At 43.4% G+C, this 19,584-nt stretch overlaps 1 protein-coding gene across 1 annotated transcript; it reads right to left on the reverse strand.

The window, feature by feature from the left end:
• Positions 1 to 4,584: 4,584 nt before the first annotated feature.
• CISD1 (CDGSH iron sulfur domain 1) lies at positions 4,585 to 19,301 on the reverse strand. The gene is made up of 3 exons (XM_032981554.2): positions 19,184 to 19,301; positions 12,735 to 12,940; positions 4,585 to 7,534 (listed from the first exon to the last, which is right to left on the reverse strand). The coding sequence occupies exons 1-3, from the start codon at positions 19,212 to 19,214 to the stop codon at positions 7,445 to 7,447; spliced, it is 327 nt and encodes a 108-aa protein (XP_032837445.1). The 5' UTR covers positions 19,215 to 19,301; the 3' UTR covers positions 4,585 to 7,444.
• Positions 19,302 to 19,584: the final 283 nt, after the last annotated feature.

The following is a 19,584-nucleotide window of genomic DNA, read 5'->3' on the forward strand; positions in this document are numbered from 1 at the left end:
TTTTGACTCTCTGTTTGGATGGTTCACAGCCACTTCTCCATCTCACCCCCAACGCCACTTCTCTGCCGGCGCCGTGTCTTCTGCATGAGGTCTGTGAGAGAGACGTGGGTCCTGCTGCCCGCAGAGCCACTTCCTGCAGCAGGCGGCTGCGCTTACGTAGCTTCTGCCAGATGAACAGATTGCAACAGAGCTGACCTGGACTGTACACATGGTCTTGACAAGAAATGTCGATCAGTGAAACCAGTAATTTGCTGGATGTCTGAGAGCATCTGCAGCTGTGCTTCTGTGGGCAGGAGGGCCTGTCCTGCTCATCCAGCAGACATTGTCGCAGCAGTGTGGAAGTTGTAGCTGTGTTGCAGTTTGTTCTTTCTTGCCATTTTACAGCAGAAGGGTTGCTGTACCGTGCCCTCTTCAAATAGCTCAGGGCTTTTAATCTTTCGATAAATCCACAGAAGTTCTGTGCTGTCTTTTTAGTTCTTGTTAAGTAAAGGAAAACCTAAACTACCCTTGTCTGTTGTAGCTGTAAAACTCAACGCTGCTGCTATCCTCCTTTCTTTCCTAGCTGCTGACTTGTCACTTAGGCATCTGGTCCCACAATGATTAATATTTTACTTGGCTCTGACTGATGCAAACTCTTTGACACTATTCTCCTCCCTGGTAACCAGGTACATCTGGGGTTTTCCAGGATGAAAACAAAAGGATGATGTCAAAAGCTAACCTACACCCTCCAGAGATAATACAGCACATTTCTAAAATGACTGTGAGGTTAATTCATGGCAATTGTGTCTTTTCTGGAGCACTTTTTCTACAAACAGAACCACAGCTATAAATGTTGGGAAGCCTTTTGTATTAGAAAGCTACAAGGACTATGAAGGTGAGAAGCACATTTCAGTAGTTTGTTCCTCACAGTCCTTGGACTTTTCATCATTAAACTAAGGAAAGAATTTGGAGGAAAGGTTCATTCCTGAACTGAGAGGAGGTCAAAGAGTAGGAATTAAATGGAAGAGCTTTCAAGGTGGAGAGGAGGCAGCAGTGGATGTTTGGTGGGACTGGTTTTATTCAACAGCTTCATTCACGACCTGAAGAAGGGAGTGTGCATGAAGTCTCCGTGTTTGTGGATGCTCCTAACCTCCTTAGGGCAGGCAGATGCTACACTGATGGCAAACAAGTCCTGCAGGACCTCACAGAACTGAACAAAAGGCACAGTGTTGGAACAGGAGCTTCAGTGTGGATAAATGTAAGGTGATGTGTGTAGATAAAAATAATCCAAACCAAAGTTCCTCAATGCTGATCCTGGAATGGGCTGTCACAGCCCAGGAAAGAGATCCTGAAGTCACTGTTGACAGTTGTGTGAGATCATCAGCCCAGTGTGCATCCGCAGTCAAAAAGAGCCAACAAAATGTTGGGCAACATCAGGAAGAGCACTGAGAAGACAAAAGGCATCATTTTGCTGCTATGTGTAGCCTCAGCGTGCCATGTATCGAGTCCATCTTCCATGCCTGCTCTCTCACAGACAATAGGAACATACCATTAATTAACTGGTGCAGAAGATGGAATTAAACCGTGATTTGTGGCGGGTCTAAATTGGTGGAACATGTTTGAGCTGCCTCCAGCCCTAGAAAACAGCAGAGGTGGGTGTGCTTTGACATTCTTGGGCAATAAGTTGTGCTTCTTTCTGAAACAGAAGCATTAGAGCAAAGTCTTCAGTACCATCTGCTGATCTCATGGCTTACAGGTAGCTAAAGATTATTCCCTTTGTCTTTCTAAACAAAGATCTTCCAAGTATCTCTATCAGGGGGTTGCTCAGGGTTTACAAATGCATGATGGCATTTTACCAGTCATATCCTAATGCTTTAGGATAACCCTGGTACTCGATTTAAGATGATTAACATGCCCAAGAGGTTTATTTAAAATGCCTCTTTGTCTTTCCCTAGAGGCTACTTACATTGCCTCCACCTGCAGTAGAATCAAACACCTAGTTATTGACTAAACCCACTGCCAACTGGCATTAAGAAAAGTCTCTTCTATTAAGCAGCATTCTACTCCTGGACTTTGTCTTCAAAGCAACAGAATTTCAACCCTTAAAAAGTAATTTAACCCATGCAGATGTTGGAGCAAAGAATAAGACTGAAAGAACAAGATCACACTGTTTGAAATGAGCAACAAATGCAGTAATTACTGAAACGAAAGCTTGTTCTGGCCATTGCTTTAGTACCCGAGTCTCGAGCAAGAGTCCCAGCAGTGAACACACAGTGCATCTTGACTGCGTCTTATCCATGTATGGTTATATTTGCCAGCTGCAGAACAGGAATTGAGAAAAGTTACACGGTCGGTGACCTTATCATTCATTTTGTTGTTTCTGTTGCCAGCTGACTTGACAGAACAGCACAAATTTTCCAGCTACTGAGCAGATCCTTGCAGTGCGCTGAATTTTGACTGCTTCACACATTAAAGATATATTTTCTGGCACACTCAAGAAGCTCCTCTTCTCTGCACAGGCTTCTCCTGGAGAGCAGAAGGCACTTTTTTTTTTTTTTAATAAATGTGCCATGCATTCAAAAACGCCCAAAGAAGACTGCAGTCCACATGTCAAAAAGGATGTAGAGCAGAGCAGATTAAGGGCAATGCAGTGTCAGATCAGAAGAGGGATGGCTCAGTGTTCAGTCAGGAAAAAAAAAATAATGAGAAACCATCCTTCTGTGCTTATGTGAAACATATGTAACTTTTATGTTTTGAAGAAAACTTAAGTTGCTTGAGAACCCAGATAAATTTCTTAACAGCCCAAACTGCACATGAGAAAGTTGGACTGAATTCTGCTTTGCTACAGTCACGTAAACTGTCATTTTACTGACTTTGGGGAGCATATGGGTAAATACTCCTTCTATTTATTCTAAGTGCACGTCTAAATAAACACTTTACAAAGGTGGGTGTGGAGTAACATTAGACTGCTAACAGGGGACCCATGGCATGAGTGTACATTGCTTTCTGTTCAGTACTGCAGGATTTCACAAACAGTTCAGGAAGAAGCAGCACAGTAGCAGATGTCTGCTTGAGACACATGACCTCCTGGGCTCTAAGGAGTAAGTATTTGGCTAATAGAACCAGAGTCCCAGAAGCAAACGAACAGCCACTTTGTACATCTTACTCTTCTCATTCTGTTGAGAGGTATAATGAAATGCAACACATCACTTTCTGTAATTTGATTCATCCCTTTTTGCTACCACCTAGCAATGTTACATGGTGTTAAACCTTCTTTTATAGCTTATGCTCTCCTCCCATCTGCCACTTTATTTTTTCTTTTTCCCCTTCTCGTTTCTCTCCATACATTTATGTTATTTAGTTTTTATTCAGCTCCTCTGTGCATTAGCCTCAGCATTAGGCAGCCTGGAAATGATCCTGCCCGAGAAACTCACTATGCACCGCAGGCAGTAGACCACTACAGTAGAAAATAAGCAGCAGAGAGCTTCAAGCACCAGCCCCTGGCATCTGTCCTCAACTAATGATGGGTCTAAGAAAATGATTGTTCTCCTGTAAGTGCAAACAAGTGCCTCATCAGTGCAGGAAAACCAGGGCAGAACAAGCCCAGGTGCAGAGAGCAATTGGGGAAATGTGTACCAGTGACCATGGAAAAGGTATTTGGTCATCTCAGCAGGGCCACATGAAATGTTCTGAAATAGAGATGCTGAGCACTGACAAATTTGGGCTGCTGGCAGGCATGTCGCAGCCTCCCCTCCCTGCCCAGGCACTACAGGGGGATCATGCTCGTTCCCCTCACCCAGCCAGGGCTCAGGGTGGGCTTTGTCAGCCTTGAAGCTTCAGGAGTTGAAACACAACCCCAAATTTAGCAAGAGACTTCCGTGCTCAGGGTGGCTGAAGAGAAGCCAGCTGACAAGGTTTCTTTGCAATGCCAATGTTTGGTTTCACACCTACGTTCTTATCCTTCCTACTATTATAAAGTGTTCTTCCGCTATTGGAGTGACTGCGATACAGCAGTGACCGACGTTTCCATGCCTTTATCTGGCTGTATTACACTTAAAGGAAAATCCCTGTCCCACTGCTGTGCACAATAAATTTTACAGACCTCAACAGCTCCAGAACAAGGTCTAAACTGCAACTATTTGGTGAAAGTTTTAGTAGGGCCTGCAGTCAGTCAGCTCTGGAGCTGGCTGTCAGGGAGCTGGCAATACAACTCCTAGCTTCAAAGTGTACAAGTCTCCGTGCATGAGAAAGCTGCTTTGTCCCAAACATGTTTCTGCAGTGCTTCTAGCTGCCTGGGCACAAACAGACAGCAATGGTGCTGAAAAAAAAAAAATACACATGAAGATATGCATGCATAAACAAAACCCCATAAGACCAGCACTGCCTGCATCAAGGAGTATCTGCTGCGCAGTGTTTGTTTCCTCCTACTGGACCAAGGCGTTATTGCAACACTGCCCTCCAACATTTGGAATTGGCCATTAGACTAACGGTGCTGGAATCAAACATGCAGAAAATACCTGCAACTTGCAGCCGTCTCCTCTTCAAGCATGCAGATTATAGAAGCACTCGACTATGTGACAGCCAGTTTTAATGAATGACACTCAATTACTGCAGAATCAATACTTTAATTTGTTCACCTTCCTAACAAACACGTTGAAAAATACCAATGTAGAACAGAAATACAGTTTTAGTCTGGGACAGGAATCCTTCACTGCTTTAATATGAAGGATTTGTACCACATTTCCGTGTAGGAATTTCAATGTGATGCGAAAACCACACATTTGCAGAAGAATTGCTTTATGGTTAAAACTTGTCAAAGATCTAGCCAATTCGCTTCATATTCTAGAGATTATTTGAGGAAAGCACTAAAGAACAGAGATTTCAGAAAACACTGGCGCACTCAGACCATCAGAACACGATAACCTACTATGGTACTAAGGAAAAAAAAAAGAACCAAGTGTTCTCTGTGATGCTCATCAAGCTGGCAAATTTGTATACTCAAATTCAGGTATTTCTTTTCACTATCACGTTCAAGCAGCTCACATACATCAGTAACAGGAACTTTTGGGTACATAAAATTGTATGTGCATCAAAGTAAAATTTAACCACTTTGTGTCAACATTTATACATGTGACACTTCTCCAAAACAAATTCACCAGGATGTAAATCAGCAAAGACTCAGGTCCTACATCTTTGCTTCCCAGGAACAAAAATCTTATTGTGGAGCCTGCTTCCCTAATGCCCAACCTCCAGGAAATGCTTTTATGACTCAGGAGACTCATCTGAAACTTCAGGACTTCATCTCTCAGAACATTAATGCAGTTTTCAGTGAACTTTTATTCCTTAAAGAGCAGCAAGGCTTTGCTCCCAACAGGAAAGGAAGTCTCCAAAGGAAAACCCAACCCAGACAGAGGTTTATGATTACAACAGCATTGGCGCGCAGCACTACTTACAGTGTAACTCTCCCTTGAAAGAAACAGCACACCCATGAGAGAACACAAACGTTGCAACCTCAAGATTAAGATGAGCTCAAACGTGTATTTGACAAAAATAGAAATATCCAGTGTCATGTTCTAGTAATACAGAACTAACTTTGTTTTGGATAAAAGCAATGTATTTGATAATTTAAAGTTAAAACAACTTCCCATATGCATCAGTACTCGGCCAAGTAAAAAATATCAAAGACCTTCTTCCTGCCTTGGTAAAGGTCTTGATAAAAAGATTGAACATATTTGACTGCAACTTCTTACAAGTAGAGATGTCTCCGTAGTTGCCCCTACTATAGCACTCCACCTGCAAACCCTATTCCTCTACCTCCGTGCCCTTTCTCTACTTTTTGTGCCTTCTGCCAAAGTGCAGAGCAGTCGGCTAAGATCTCAGCCTCTGACAGTCCCACACTGAGAATATGAAAAACATTTTCTTCAATCTTAACCAGTCATACCAACCACACCCTTCAAAACAAAACAAAAACACCTCTACTGCCCCAATCATCTGGAACAATCCTTAGGGGTCCAGGTTCAAATGTCAGCTTCTTGTAAAGGCCTTTCGTCTAGCTCTGAGGTAGTCTCTCTGTCCCAGGACACTGAGTGATCTATCTTACACAGGCTGTAATTATGCTAATGGACCAGGTCTAACACAAAACTGTCCTCTGCCACGCCACTCTTTGGGTTTTGCTTTGTAGCCATTTGCATGTTATTAAATCAAGTTATTTAATTTAAGGAAACCAACATGACAGCCATTAATACATCCATGTCAGACGAGGCAGACAAGTGCCATACGAAAGGCAGGTAAGAACTCTCCTTGTCTCATCCTTGATTTCCCCCTCGTTTTTAGCTGTCACCAGTCTTGCCTTGTCCATGTCAGTTCTTTTGGTAAAATTAGCTGAACCACATGAACAGTTAGCCCAGGAAGGCAGGAGTTATTTAAGACACATAGCGCCTAAGGCCACTTAGTTAGAAAGGTGTGCCTCCTCCCTCTGCAGTGGGAAGAGTCCTCTAGAACCAGCCAGAGCAATGATGAAGCAGACAGTAATGACAGGCGGGGTTTTAGTTTTTATTTTAGCTTCTGGAGTAAGTCAGCATAGGCTCCCCCACAGAAGTCTCCTGTGGTCAGGGGAAGTTAGCTTCACTGCTGAAGTCTGCAAGTGAAACTAAGGCTTTCCAGCAGCAAAGACAACCCTGCCACCCTCTGCCCATCACTGAGCACTTCGTATCATTCCATTTGTCTATTAAGAAAGCTCTCGCAGAGACCATCTTCCTAATCCTACTCTAAATACAGGTCTGTAGTTCTGGTAGTATGTTCTTGATACCATACGGTAGTAGGGTCAAGTTTCAACACTGCTGTAAAATTAAAGGTAAAGCTGCCCTTTAGCCCACCTCGTTATAAGCCTTTTATGTTGTCTCTTTGTAGCTAGCAATTTTGATTTTGTTCTTTTACAGATGCCACACAGAACAGTAATGTAATAAGCCAAACGTGACACCTGCAGAAAATGCAGCATAATCAGAGGTTAAGCAGCATTTTGGCACCGTGATTTCTTTCCTGCCACCGTCTTTTACACAGAAATCTATCCAGACCTGTGATTTCAGAACCTCTCCCAGATTTTAGGATCTACCTTTTGAACACACATTCTACTGAATAGCCTCAGAGTAGTACACATGTATTTGAAAATAATTTAATACCTACTTTCTGATGAAGTACATTCTGTGCGTCATTTGAGTTTCATACTCAATGAGAGGGTACTCACACTTTACAGGACAAAAAATTTAAACCATGACTATATAGTAAATTATGCATTGTAGTGATTAAAACAAGACAAGCACCAGAGAAAATACACATGCTGAAGCCTCATGTATATACTACACAGGAAAGTCTTCAGTGACATCACAAAGAATTTGTGGGTTTTCCCCCAATTACAAGTGAGCAGAGGATTTGTCAGACATTCATTTTGTAGCTTCTACTGTCCACTCTACACCTCCTTCCTCTTGATGATCAGAGGCCCAACGTTGTCACCAGTTTCCTCGTTGTGCTTTGTGTGAGAGCCATCACACAGCGGGAACTGAAAAAAAGAAAGAATAAACACATCTAAAGTACATCCAGAGCCAGAATTAAGAACCTAGCCTGAAAGTTCATTAGAGAGTCTTCTCATTAAATCCACTGTGACCACAGACCGTAACTTTTGTGCTGGCGTCTTGGGTCTCCCTGAATTTTGGCTGAACACTGGTTTTGTCCACGCAAGTGCAGACTGGATGAGAGGCTTGTTATAAAAAAGCAGCAACTCAACTCAACTCTATTTGGTGTTCCTGCCTCAGGCCAGTAGGAGGCAAATGCAGCCCGAGCTGACCTTCAGCTGTAACCTACATGGATTACCTTGCTCTCAACCTTGTCCCACACTGTTTTCCTGGGCAACAGCCAGAGTTGAGTGCAGTTATAGAAAGCAAGTGGGGTGAGGAAGAGAAACAGGAGGAGAGATCCTTAGCTGAATTTTTTTTCTGGTTTTCCATAGCACATGATGAGAAAAAGGACAGTTTCCCTAGCTCATCTCTTATTTAAGAGACCTGCCTGCAGACAGCTAGGGGCACAAGCTGCCGTTGCTTTAACCTGACACAGCCAGCTTATCACATTGGCACAAACATCCCTTGGAACGAGCTGGCTTCCACATTAGGATTTTGCCCTGCTAAGGTAAATAAACTGCACTTCCAACTGCATGGCTACTCATCGGGGGTTTTAAGGGTAGCACTGAGGGAGTAGTTTGAAGAAATGTTTCTTCCATAAAAAAACAAAACCAAAACTAACTAGAATGACCTGGTCAGAGCAAGACCCACAGGGACTCCTTTGGGCAGCTGTGACTGCCCAGGTCCCAAGACCAGTGACAACCACACTGCTCCTGGGCAGCTCTTTTCACATGCAGGAGGAAAAGGACATTCTATGAAGCAACAAGAGTGAGGTTAGATCCCGTCACTTCTCAAGGATGTTTTCAGGGCTATGCCTCCTCTGCAGAGGAAACTGGAGACGATTACAGAAATCACACATCAGTATTTTGCATTTGGTTACTTTTTGTTTGCTTAGAAGTAATGGGAATCCAAGTTGGGTATTACTCAGCTTTTGCCTTTGCAACAGCAACATTCCCTCACAGTACAGTCACAATCAAACAGTCTTCAAACACTCCACTGATCCCAGTGTTCATGCCTCAGTCATAGCCCTTGAAAAAATTTAAATTTTTTTTTGGGGGGGGAGGGAACAAAGGTGGAGGGGGATTTTGTTTTTCACAGTTACAAAAAGTGACAAAGCCCGTTCTATAAATGGCAGGTGGTGTTTTGGAATAAAGAAACCCTGAATTCGGAGAATACTCATGTGAGCTGATTAATGCAGGAACTTTATCATCAGATCAGTCATTTGTGACTCAATGAGTAGGTACTGACAGATACTTGGAAAAAATATTAGCAAACAAGAATGTATGTTCATAAGACACTGACCAGCTTCCAACCCAGATGTTCCTGGGCCAGATTTCCCATCCAACACAACAGTCCACTGGTCTTCACAGAAGCATCGACCCAGCTTCTATCAGACATTAACATCTCACGTGCCCCAAGTAGGCAAGCCCAAGGTGCAACTACAGCAACATCATCACTTCAAGTTTGCAAGTGACAATAATGGTGGGATTCATAGGCTTCAGATAGCCTCGAGAAATCTAACAGCTACCAACTCCACTCTGAATTCATCCTCTGGGTCAGCTGGTCTCAGAACCACTAGCTCCCAAAGCCTGGGACACTAGACCTGAGCTTCTCAAAAAACCCCACCACTTTTTCAGAGCACCCACGTGGTCACCTTGAAGACAAGATACCGAATAGACAGATCCTGGGCCTGACAACATGTTCATCCTCGATTAAGGCAAAGCAGGCTAGCAACAGCAGTCAAAGCTCAAACCCCAAGGGAAGTGCACTGTGATCTGGACAGCTCAGCTTATTTCCCTTGATGCTGAACAGGTTTAGATTCTCTACCACTCTTTCTGCAGCAGTATTCCTCGACCCACAGTCTGGGGACTAATACTTCTCTGGAAGACACAGAGGTTGCAGGTCATGGCAAAAGAAAGCAAATTACCCTCCCCCAGCTCACACACTTTAAACTGAAGAGTAAGAATACGAATGTTCTAACTTTAGACTAACTGCAGTTTGGTTTTAAGACAAAACTCTTGCTTCTACACTGGTAAATCTGAACACTGGGTTTTTCCACCCAACTTGACAAGCAGCGCTATGAGGTACCTCTCCAGAGAACAACAGTGAATAGGAAAGGACCATTTAAAGAACTACCTACCACCTACTCTATCACTTAACTGCATTCCAAGACAGACTCATTTGAAGATACCACATTTATTTGTTTGTTTTTAAACACATGCACTCCACATTGGCCAGCACAAACACACAGAAAAGACTCTGAAGTGTACTATTTCCAAAAAATGCCCAACTGAAAATAATCCTGCTCATTTTTGAAGAGTTACTCCAAAATTCCCTGATATAGTCCTACTGTTTTGTTATTCCCCATTCAGGAGGAACACCATGTGAAGCTGGCTGTAGCGCATGCACACCGCCAGCACACACCAAAGTATCCTATGGTTCCTAACGCTACTGGTTCTATTAACAGCCTCAAGCCTCAGATGAGGCTAAATCTGATGAGAAGTGCTCACACAGTCATACAAGAGGACATTTCTTCTAAGCTGTACATGGAATAGAGATCCCCATACACCACTTATTTAACAGAAACACAGCAGGTACTTACTGCTTATTTACTGTAATTCCCTGCATTGGAAGCGCACTCATTTTACCACTTTGACACCATATAAACATCATCTTACAAATTTTAACAGGATCTGAGATTGATGATCCAGAGATGACAAGCATGTGAGAATGATGAACAACGTCTCTATTTTATTCCTGCTAGGCAATATATGAACATGGAAAGCACACACACCATCTTAAAGATCACGCTACCCACCACACAAAGTGACCCAATCGGGGCAAGAGGAAGGCAGCAAAACTGGAAACTGCAGTCTTTGAAAGCAGAACGTGCCGATTAAAATAATTGCTACCAATCATCAGTAAAAGAAAACAAATGCCTTCAAAATTTTCCACTGACTTCCTCAATGCCTTTACAAGAGCTTTCAGATGAGAATTCTAAGAGTGGATTCATTACAAGGTAGCCCCATCTACCTCCTTTCACTGTGTGATTACAGAGCCCTAACTCCGTAGGACAGTGTGTTCCTAAACTGAGAACACCCCTTCAAAATATGTCAAAACATACTAAAGATTTTTATTTCATACAAAAAAAGATAGTATCAAACAATAGTTAGAATATTGGCAGGAGCTGCAACGTAACCCCTAAAGCCATACACTATTTTCCATTTCTATTGGCAGAAGCACTAAAGGAGGTGCCTACACTATTTCAACCTGAGGTAAACCCAAATTCAGATATTAAAACAAAGTGCAGATATTTAGAGCAGCCTTTCTTCTCCCCCTTCTTTTCTGAAGCAGTAGCCCTCGCGGCAGCTTCCAACGCTGGATTCTGACTGTCAGTCGAGACTATCAACAAAGATTTGGCAGCCACGTTGGTGTACACACACACGATACCTGCACATGCCATCAACACAGCATGTACACACTTCCCTGTTTAATAATCATAAGGTATGTAATTTAGTCTATGGAGCACATTGTGGCCATGGGGGAGCTGAAATTTTGTTTTTCAGTTCAGATTCCAGACAGAGCAGAGAAAACAAGACCATCTCCACAGGACTATTTCAGAATCAAGCCATGATGCTGTTTAATCCTCAGCAGTGTTTTAATGTTAAGCCAAATACAGCTACAAACATATAACTTCCTGAGTTGTTTTCACTGGTAAGGTAATGAAGTCAGATCTGACAACAGCAAGAACTGGAAGTTACAGCATCTGGAAAATTGCAGAGCATGGCCCGATTTGACCAGTATCTAAGGCTTGAGAAGTCCACTATTCATTCACTCATGGAGAGCAAACTAGATTTCAAGGCTGTTAGCCTCAGTTACCTGGCTCTGACAGCGTGTATTATTTCAGTCTACACACATTAGCACCGTGAATTCTAAGAAAGCTTTTAAATGTGTGCCAGTAGTAAACAGGCAGGACTACTCATCTAATCTGCTTTCTCTCATTACAGATCCCAGAACTACCACTGCAGATAAATTATATAGATCTCAGCTACATCAGATGTCACGCATCTCTACCTCAGATTTAAATCTGATTTTAGTGTTATTGAAAGTCTAGGTATCATACTTATCACTAATTTTAGGCAATTGAGGCAACCCTATTTCATATACAAGTAAGCTGGACCAGTGTCTAGGCCAGACTTTTAATTGCTCAAAAACAGAGCCTTGAAGTATGCCATCATGATTTCACTGGCTTTGCTTTAGGATTACCCATAAAACTATTCTGAGTTGCTAAGGCACAAATGCATTAAGTCCATCTGTCTAGATTCTTCAAAAGCTTTTAACCACAATGGCTTCTTTTTAGACTACCTCCATCACTACTGGAAGCAATTCACCGCTGTACTCGCGTGGCAAAAGGTAGCTGTCTACAGTACACAGCAGTACTACAACAATAATTCAAGACAGAACAGCAGTACCACTGTAACAGCATCTGCCCAAGTCAGGCTCTTCCCAAAACAATTCTACACTCACCCTGTCTACAAGATTTAATGATGGGCTCAGACATTGCAAGCGACAATTTGACACCAGCTCTAGTATTCCAAGAGACTTCTTAATAGATTTGTGTTATTAACACCATGAACTAGTAGCAAGGTACTTTCTAACTGACATAGTAAGCTTCCAACTTCCTCCCGTAAAAGGTGTTTAAGGTCCTCTCAGACTGTGGTTCCTGAGTTCTCCTTCACATGCCAACAGGCCAGTAATTTTGGATAAGCCTCAGTATTAGCACAGGCAGCACACAAAATGGTATCTGTCATTCATGACTGTTCCATACAGCAGCTCTCCTTTCAAGGCATCTGCTTCTTCAGAGCTACAGAAATATTTTGTTCACTATTAGCACTGATCTGCAGGCTTTACTCTGAGCGACAGCATAGATCTGCATAGTTTTATGGATTAAAATACTGCTACACCTCACTGCACAATAGTTTAGGTGAAAAGAAGTTAGTTTCCTCTAAATAAAGTGGTCTGAAAATAGTTTTGTTGAAAGATGCATACACGTGAACAACACTGGAGTATTTATTCTTCTTTTACCTTCTTAGATCGCCAGCAACGACAGTACACAGCCTTGTCTCCCAGATCTTCCATATCAAACGCATGGACTACCTTGGGGTTATCCTTCTGGATATGGGGATTCACCATTGCTTTGCAGCATTTGTCTTTAGAGAGAAATTTTCTGTAAGCTAGGTACCCAACAACAGCAGCTCCAGCAGCTAAGGAGACTGCAGCAATCCATTCAACTGGAATAAAAGAAGAGAAGAAAAAGAGACCATCAGGTTTTGACCACATCATTCTATAGAAACTGCTCATAGTAGTAAATTTCACCATGCTCATGGCAATACCTCTACTTTCCAACACACCTTTATGTTCTGTAGTAGTAAAGCAGTACTTCAGAAGAATATTTGCTTTTGGCACTCACCCAGTTAAGCTGCTCCTTTCTACTGACTGGAGCTCTGCTCTACCCCAGTCCCTTCTACACAAGGGTGAGGATTAACCTGTCAGCGTTTGGGGGTCATCTTAGCCTTTTATTTGGGAACCTTCTGTATCAACATCAGTAGTACAGTAGTTCCAAGTTCAGCACATTAAACCAGCTATAAGTATGCTACGCTATAAGTATACTCTGTAGCAGCAAAACCCCCTGTTGATTCAGCTGCAGGGAAGTCACTAAAGAACACTCAGCATCAACAACCCAAGCAGGACCCCCCCAGGGTATGGATACTAAGTAGCTGTTAATAGATTGCAATTTGTAACTAAAAAAGTTAACAGGTGTTTGGCAATGAGGAAATTATTTCATATACTACCACTTCAGAAGAGTAATAAAAGACGGCTTACATAAAATCCCTACTGTGGTGTACATGAAAAAACATGGATCCAAACCCATTATATTTAAGAATAAGAGCATGAGTTTATTTTAACTGGATTAGGTCCTGACTCTCTGAAGGACAACTTCCATTAAAAAAAAAAAAAAAAAAAAATCCTCTTTCCACCATCTCTCATCCTCACTTTTCCTCCCTCTAGTTATCTCGAAAATGTTTGCTGTCTCACTCAGTGTGATTTCCTTTTCTACAAGGTTTCCTACCTTTTTGTGGCTCTGTTGTTTTGTCTCTGTCTCACAAGAATATGCTGGACTTTGGCTTGCAAGTTCTCATTGCAGCAACAGCCCTGGCCATTTCTCTCAGAGCTGCAGGCAGATGCTGTTTCTTTGCTTTTTATCCACCATTTCTACTCACACATGTACTCCTAGCATGTACATACAGAGTTCAGCTGACTCTACAGACAAATCAAACAGGAATTCATCTTTGGAGCAAGAGACATTACTACATTAAAGGCTAAGAAGAAACAAAATCCTTTTGTTAATTCTTACTACTTTCCACGGCTGACTTGCTGTATTGACACTGTGAGCTTGCACTAAAATTATCAAGAAGGTTTTCTGCCCTGTCCTACAGCCTTTTTCTAAAATACATACCAAGCCCTTTCCTCAGCTAAAACACTGTGTTAACTCATAAACACCATACTGATCTAACAAGGCTCTGGATGTAGCGGTAGGTAGAATTAGAGAAATACTTGTATGTCTGCAGCCCTGCGAGATCAGGGAAGGCAGGCACTCCTTTAGAGTCTTACTAAGAGGAATAAAAGATGCAGAAATCCTTTAGAGCTCATTTTCTTAGTAAATGAAGTAGAAGAGACCAACATACACTAAAACCTCCCCTGCAAATGAGTGACAACCTCTCCCTGTAACAAAAGGTTGATAGTAAAATACAGAAAACTGTCTTTAACATCTAAGAATTTAGGGTACGTTTCCCTGCTCCGGAACTCCTTAAAACAATGAAAGCCCCAGAAAGTATATTGTGAATTCAGTGTTTTGTATCCATCCAGTCGTTTCTCACCTCTTTATCTCCCCATTAGAAACTAGCCAGAGTATTGCATTCATTTCAATAGGGTAAGGTAAAGAAGTGAGGAAGTGAAATTAAAGAGGATTCTAAGAAAACCTGCTTTAATTTAGCAACACAGCCCAAAGTAATCCAAAGAACAGCCACAACTTAAATCAGAGGCAGCAGGTTCTCCCAAGTAAAGCCACCACAGAGAGTCTGCAACACCCTTTCCCCTTCTCACTTGAGCATGTTTCCCCAAGCAGAGCAGGGCCGCGGCAGGGAGGAGGTACCCAGCCAGCTCAGGGACGAGCTGGGTCCCACAAATTTAAAGTGATTTCTCATGAAGCGTCGAGTGCAGCTACAACAGCGGCAGGCAAAACCAGAGATATTGCCCATACTGGGGATTTCAGCAAAGCAGCAGTTGCAAGGATTGCCCAAGCTGTGAGCCGACGCATTGCCAATGGATCAAGTCTTAACCAATGTTCCTAAATAAGTGATGAGGGGACAGTGACAGACCGTAACCATTCCCTTAAGGAAACTAGGGAGAAAGAGTGACTTTAACGAAGACCAAGGATGACTCTGATAACTGAACCACCCTTTAAGGTGCTGCACCTTAATGAAGCTGACCTATTACACCTATCCAAAAGTCCAGGTCAGCTTAACAAACCAGCAGAGGAAAAAATTCTGATAAAATTACTTCTACAACTTGAAGTGCAAGCAGGGAAGTCTGTAAATCCCATAGCTTTGCAGCACATTCAGAAGAGCTGTTCTGCACATCTGCAGCTAACCAGATCCCTCGGACGATCCAGCACAACCATGCACAGCACATCCAGCTCAATAAGCAGAGATCATTCATTTAAAGTAACTGTAATCCTGTATTTCAGTAACTCTCTACTACTTCTTCTGAGGGCCAGATTCATCTATTACACACAGGGACAGACTGTATACATACAAACACCTTAAGATATTTTTTTCTTATAATAGATCATAGTATAAGGGAAAGAAAATGTTTTTGCAGAAGCCTGATAAGGGAAGATCAATTCACACCCAGCCTGTGGCCAGAAGATAAGTGGTACTTTCGTTAACTGTGATGACCCAGTACTTGGAACTAGTTTTAGCTGGACGGAGATACCAAAAGGCTTGGGGAACCTGAACTTTTGAGCTTCTCATCTTAGTACACTTGTGTGATGAGCTCATGTGTATTAACTTCTCCGCCCTGGAGAGAGCCAAGGTTCATTTCCGTGAACATGCGATGTATGAACACATACATGAAGGAGCATGTCTGTAAGGTGGTTTGGGGAGTCTGTACACCCTGTAGTACTCAGCCAGTGAGGAATCAGGGGAGGGAACATGTGGTTAGGAGAAAGGGATATAAACCATGGCACGATGGCTGCTAGGTGTATCCACCTGGTGGGGTGCCCGGTCTTGCAAGAACGTAATAAGAAGTGCTTCACAACGCATCCTGTCTGAGCCACTGATCACTGGCCATTGAGCATTTCTCACAATAGTGTCTTTTCTGCTGTATTAGCTTTTTTCCAATCACTTCCCTGGAGCTGTATGAGGGTAGAAAGTTTTATCAACTAGTAATACATGAAATCCAAGTATTTAAAGCAGCCTATTCTTTACTTTTCAGCACTGCCTTAATAAAATTCATGTACATTTATAAAACCTATTTGAATTTAACAAATGGACTCTCTCATGCGGCTATCATCCTGCAAGGTTTCAGAGGCAGTAAGTTTTGTCGTCCACTGTTGTTTTGCTTCACAAACAGATTTGGAAGAGCCAGAATACCCATTACATCTTTCAAAAAAGTCAACCATAAAACTTCATCTGGATAGAAAACACTTTTCAGAAGTTTTTAAATGCTTTAAACTCTGTTTCAAGAGACATCTGGTGCCAATTCAACAGTTTGCTGCCAAACAAGGTCACGCATATATTACTTGAATAGCAGTCTGTTAAGAGTGACATTGATGTGAAATGTCAAGGGGTTTTATTTCCTTCTAAAATAAAAACACTGAGAGCAATTTTTGAGTGAACAAATCTCAATTCTGGTATAACACCAAAACACAAGTGTTAAAAATGACTACAGGACAACACACTACAGGCTTGTGGGTAGAAAAATTGTTTCAGTATTGTAAGCACTGAACAGTGGAAAAGGTTTGGTTAAAACTCCAGAAAAAATAACACATGAAGGAGAGAAGGAAGGAGAGATGTAAAGAAGGAAATAGAAGTCCAGAGAACGCAATCCCAGGAGAACAGGCAGTGCGCAGAACAAAAATAACAAAAAAAAAGATGAGAACAGTAACAAGACAAGAGTGGGAATTTATGTTCTTCTATACTCTTTGGACATATCCTAATGAACAAGAGATTTGGGTCACAGTGTTTCTCCTCTCTTCTCTCTCTAAACAGGATATTAGTCTGGATGTTTCCAGATCTAGGCTAAAGAAATACTTTTAATATCTAACAGAAAGTTCAGATAGATTTTATCTACAGGAAGAACATGCATTTACCATCTGCACTGACAAGCACATGAAGAAACTGAGATGGCCTTGGCTCTGCCAGGAATACACAATCCTCATTACTATCCATATCAATTTACTTTCCAGGAACCAGCAATAACATGGGGGATAGCTGCATCCCTATAAAGTTAGTCCAAGACAGTCCTAAGAGGCAATTTTCAAGTTACCTGTACTGCTTAAAAGATGTCCATGTTATCTGAAAGTCAGTGACAGAGTAATAACTCCAGACATGAAAATCTGTTTGGTTTTTTTTTTTTTTTTCTCTTCAAAAATCCTTTTGACTTTCAAGCACTGTTCTCCTCCTTTTGTTGCCAATGAAGAGGCTGTTATTGTCCAGGATTTGTTTATGACAATCCAGTAGTTCAACCGTCCACAATGAAAGGCCACCTTTCTGCAGGCCATGCTTGGAGAAACACATGACACTTTCGTACTGCAGAGTCATCCAGGATAACTGGCTGCATAGAAAGCCTAACAGTAGAAGCCAACCAGTCAAGCAGGTAAAAGTCACTTCTACTACTTCACAGCATACACAAGAAATGGGATTATGACCCACAGGCTTAACTTAACTGAAACCATAAGGTAAAGAGGCCACCTGAGGGAGAAAGATTGTTGTATCTGGCCTTTAAGCAGCTAAAGACAAGTCACTGTGATCAGATCTGTGGTCAGTGTGGAGTCACACCTGCAAACAACCCCCTTACAACAAAAAGAACTAGTTGCACTATTCAGTGCCTTCTAAAGGGTAACTTTTCAGCACATACACACCCCAATATACACAGAAGCAATTAACACTCCAATTACTGCCAGAAATTAAATCCCACAAAAACACAGGAAGTTTTTGATGTCTAGTTTTCTCTAGGGAAACAGGCATCAGTATGACTTCCAAGATTCATCAGCCTGAGACGCACACCAACTGAAGAAAGACCTGTGACCTGTCAGTCCTCAAGCACTGATGAGATTTAATCTTGACAGAAAACACATTGACTTTATGCTGCCACCTCCTCCTCAACAAAGCACCCTCCAGACTGTTTTCATGTGTGCTTCCCCTGCCTTCCTGGGACAAGGAGGATATTTTCAGTTTGATTAGGCGCACCTTCTTCTCTCTCCCCCACAAACTCAGTCTTCTTCTAAATTCCTAATGTGTAGGAAATGCTTTAATTCTTGCAAGTTTATAAATTATAATAAACCTCTTTTGGGAATGCAACCCAGCTGCAAGCTATTATCAATTCATCCTCTGGGCTTTGGTTTGATTATTTTAATAAGCACAGCCTTCTTTCACTATAACCCATTTTAGACCATAGGCATGCCTTTGCCAACATCCTCTGTACGAGCAGTGTACCCCCTCCCCCCCCCCCCAAAAAAAAAAAACCACCCCCCTCCAAAAAAACCCCTATTTGGACACAGGTCCCTGGCTTAAGGGCCATAAACCACCAAGCTTTACAACTGGAAAACACAGTAATGCAGGTAGGTGAAGCTATTTTTTCAAAGGAAATCAGATAATTCAGTTCTCCACTGTAACCTTCATCCATTCCAACCGCATCATGCTGCCAATAGCATTTAAAACACACAACACGTGTTCAGGTCAGCGGTACGGTTTAGATCAAACATCACACAACAGTTATCATTGTTATCGCTACTGTACGGTACCGGGTTTTGAGGATAAATTAAAACCCCTGAAATTTAAAGGTTTTGATTAAATTTACGCCCAGCGACCTCCCATAAATTACAGGCCCAAAGAAAGGCATAGCGCGACAGAGAAGCGGCAAGGGGAAAGGCAGAAATAAGCCCGCGGTGCCTGCAAGGGGCCGCCCCGACCCCAAATAAAGCCCGGCGAGCGGGCGGGGCCGGCTGCGAAGGCCGAAGCGCACACAGGGGCCGCGGCCCCTCGCCCTCTCCCGACCGGCTACCGGGGGCTGATTTCAGGTGACTTCCCCCAGCCAGGGCTACGCCGCCATTTTGTCCCCGGGGGTCCGGCGGGGCGTGAAACGCCGGGGGAAAGAGAGGCGGTGAGGGCGCGCCCCCCTCCCCCCCACGCTCGCTTTATTGCCCCCGCCATCTCGCAGCCGCCCGCCCACCCGCGAGCACCTGCCCCTACCCCGCGCGCCGGCGTTCGGCCCCGGCCCCATCTCTCCGCGCTCCGCCGCCGTACAGGGCCCGCGCGCCGCTGCCCTACCCTGCCCTGCCCCGCCCCGCGGCGCTGTGCGTCACCAACCGCCCCCCCCAGGGAAAGCGGCGCCGAGGCCCCGCCTCTTAAAGGCCCGCGCCCTCAGAGGGAAGGGGCAGCCCCGCGGGGAGTGGCGTTTCCCGGTCACGCCGCGCAATCTCCGGCGGGGGGGGGGGGCGGGACGGGGCGGGGCGGCGCACAAGCCCCCGAGAGAAATAAAGAAATAAACTATTGCGGTTGCACCGCCGGCCGCCAGGGGGCAGCAGCGCCGCCGCCGCTCTCTCCGCGACCCGCGCGTGCTGGCTCGGGGGGCTGCGCAGGCGCAAACGGCA

This window comes from Tyto alba, unplaced genomic scaffold (assembly GCF_018691265.1).
Source record: "Tyto alba isolate M040663 unplaced genomic scaffold, T.alba_DEE_v4.0 Super-Scaffold_1, whole genome shotgun sequence".
NCBI lineage: Eukaryota > Metazoa > Chordata > Aves > Strigiformes > Tytonidae > Tyto > Tyto alba.

Excerpts from the sequence above, each read along its gene's own strand:
- CISD1 (XM_032981554.2), bottom strand. The coding sequence starts at position 19,214 with ATGGGGCCGGGGCCGAACGCCGGCGCGCGGG. Across the intron at positions 12,941-19,183 it reads GCCGAACGCCGGCGCGCGGG|TTGAATGGATTGCTGCAGTC; the intron begins GTAGGGGCAGGT and ends CTTTTATTCCAG. Across the intron at positions 7,535-12,734 it reads GTTGCTGGCGATCTAAGAAG|TTCCCGCTGTGTGATGGCTC; the intron begins GTAAAAGAAGAA and ends TCTTTTTTTCAG.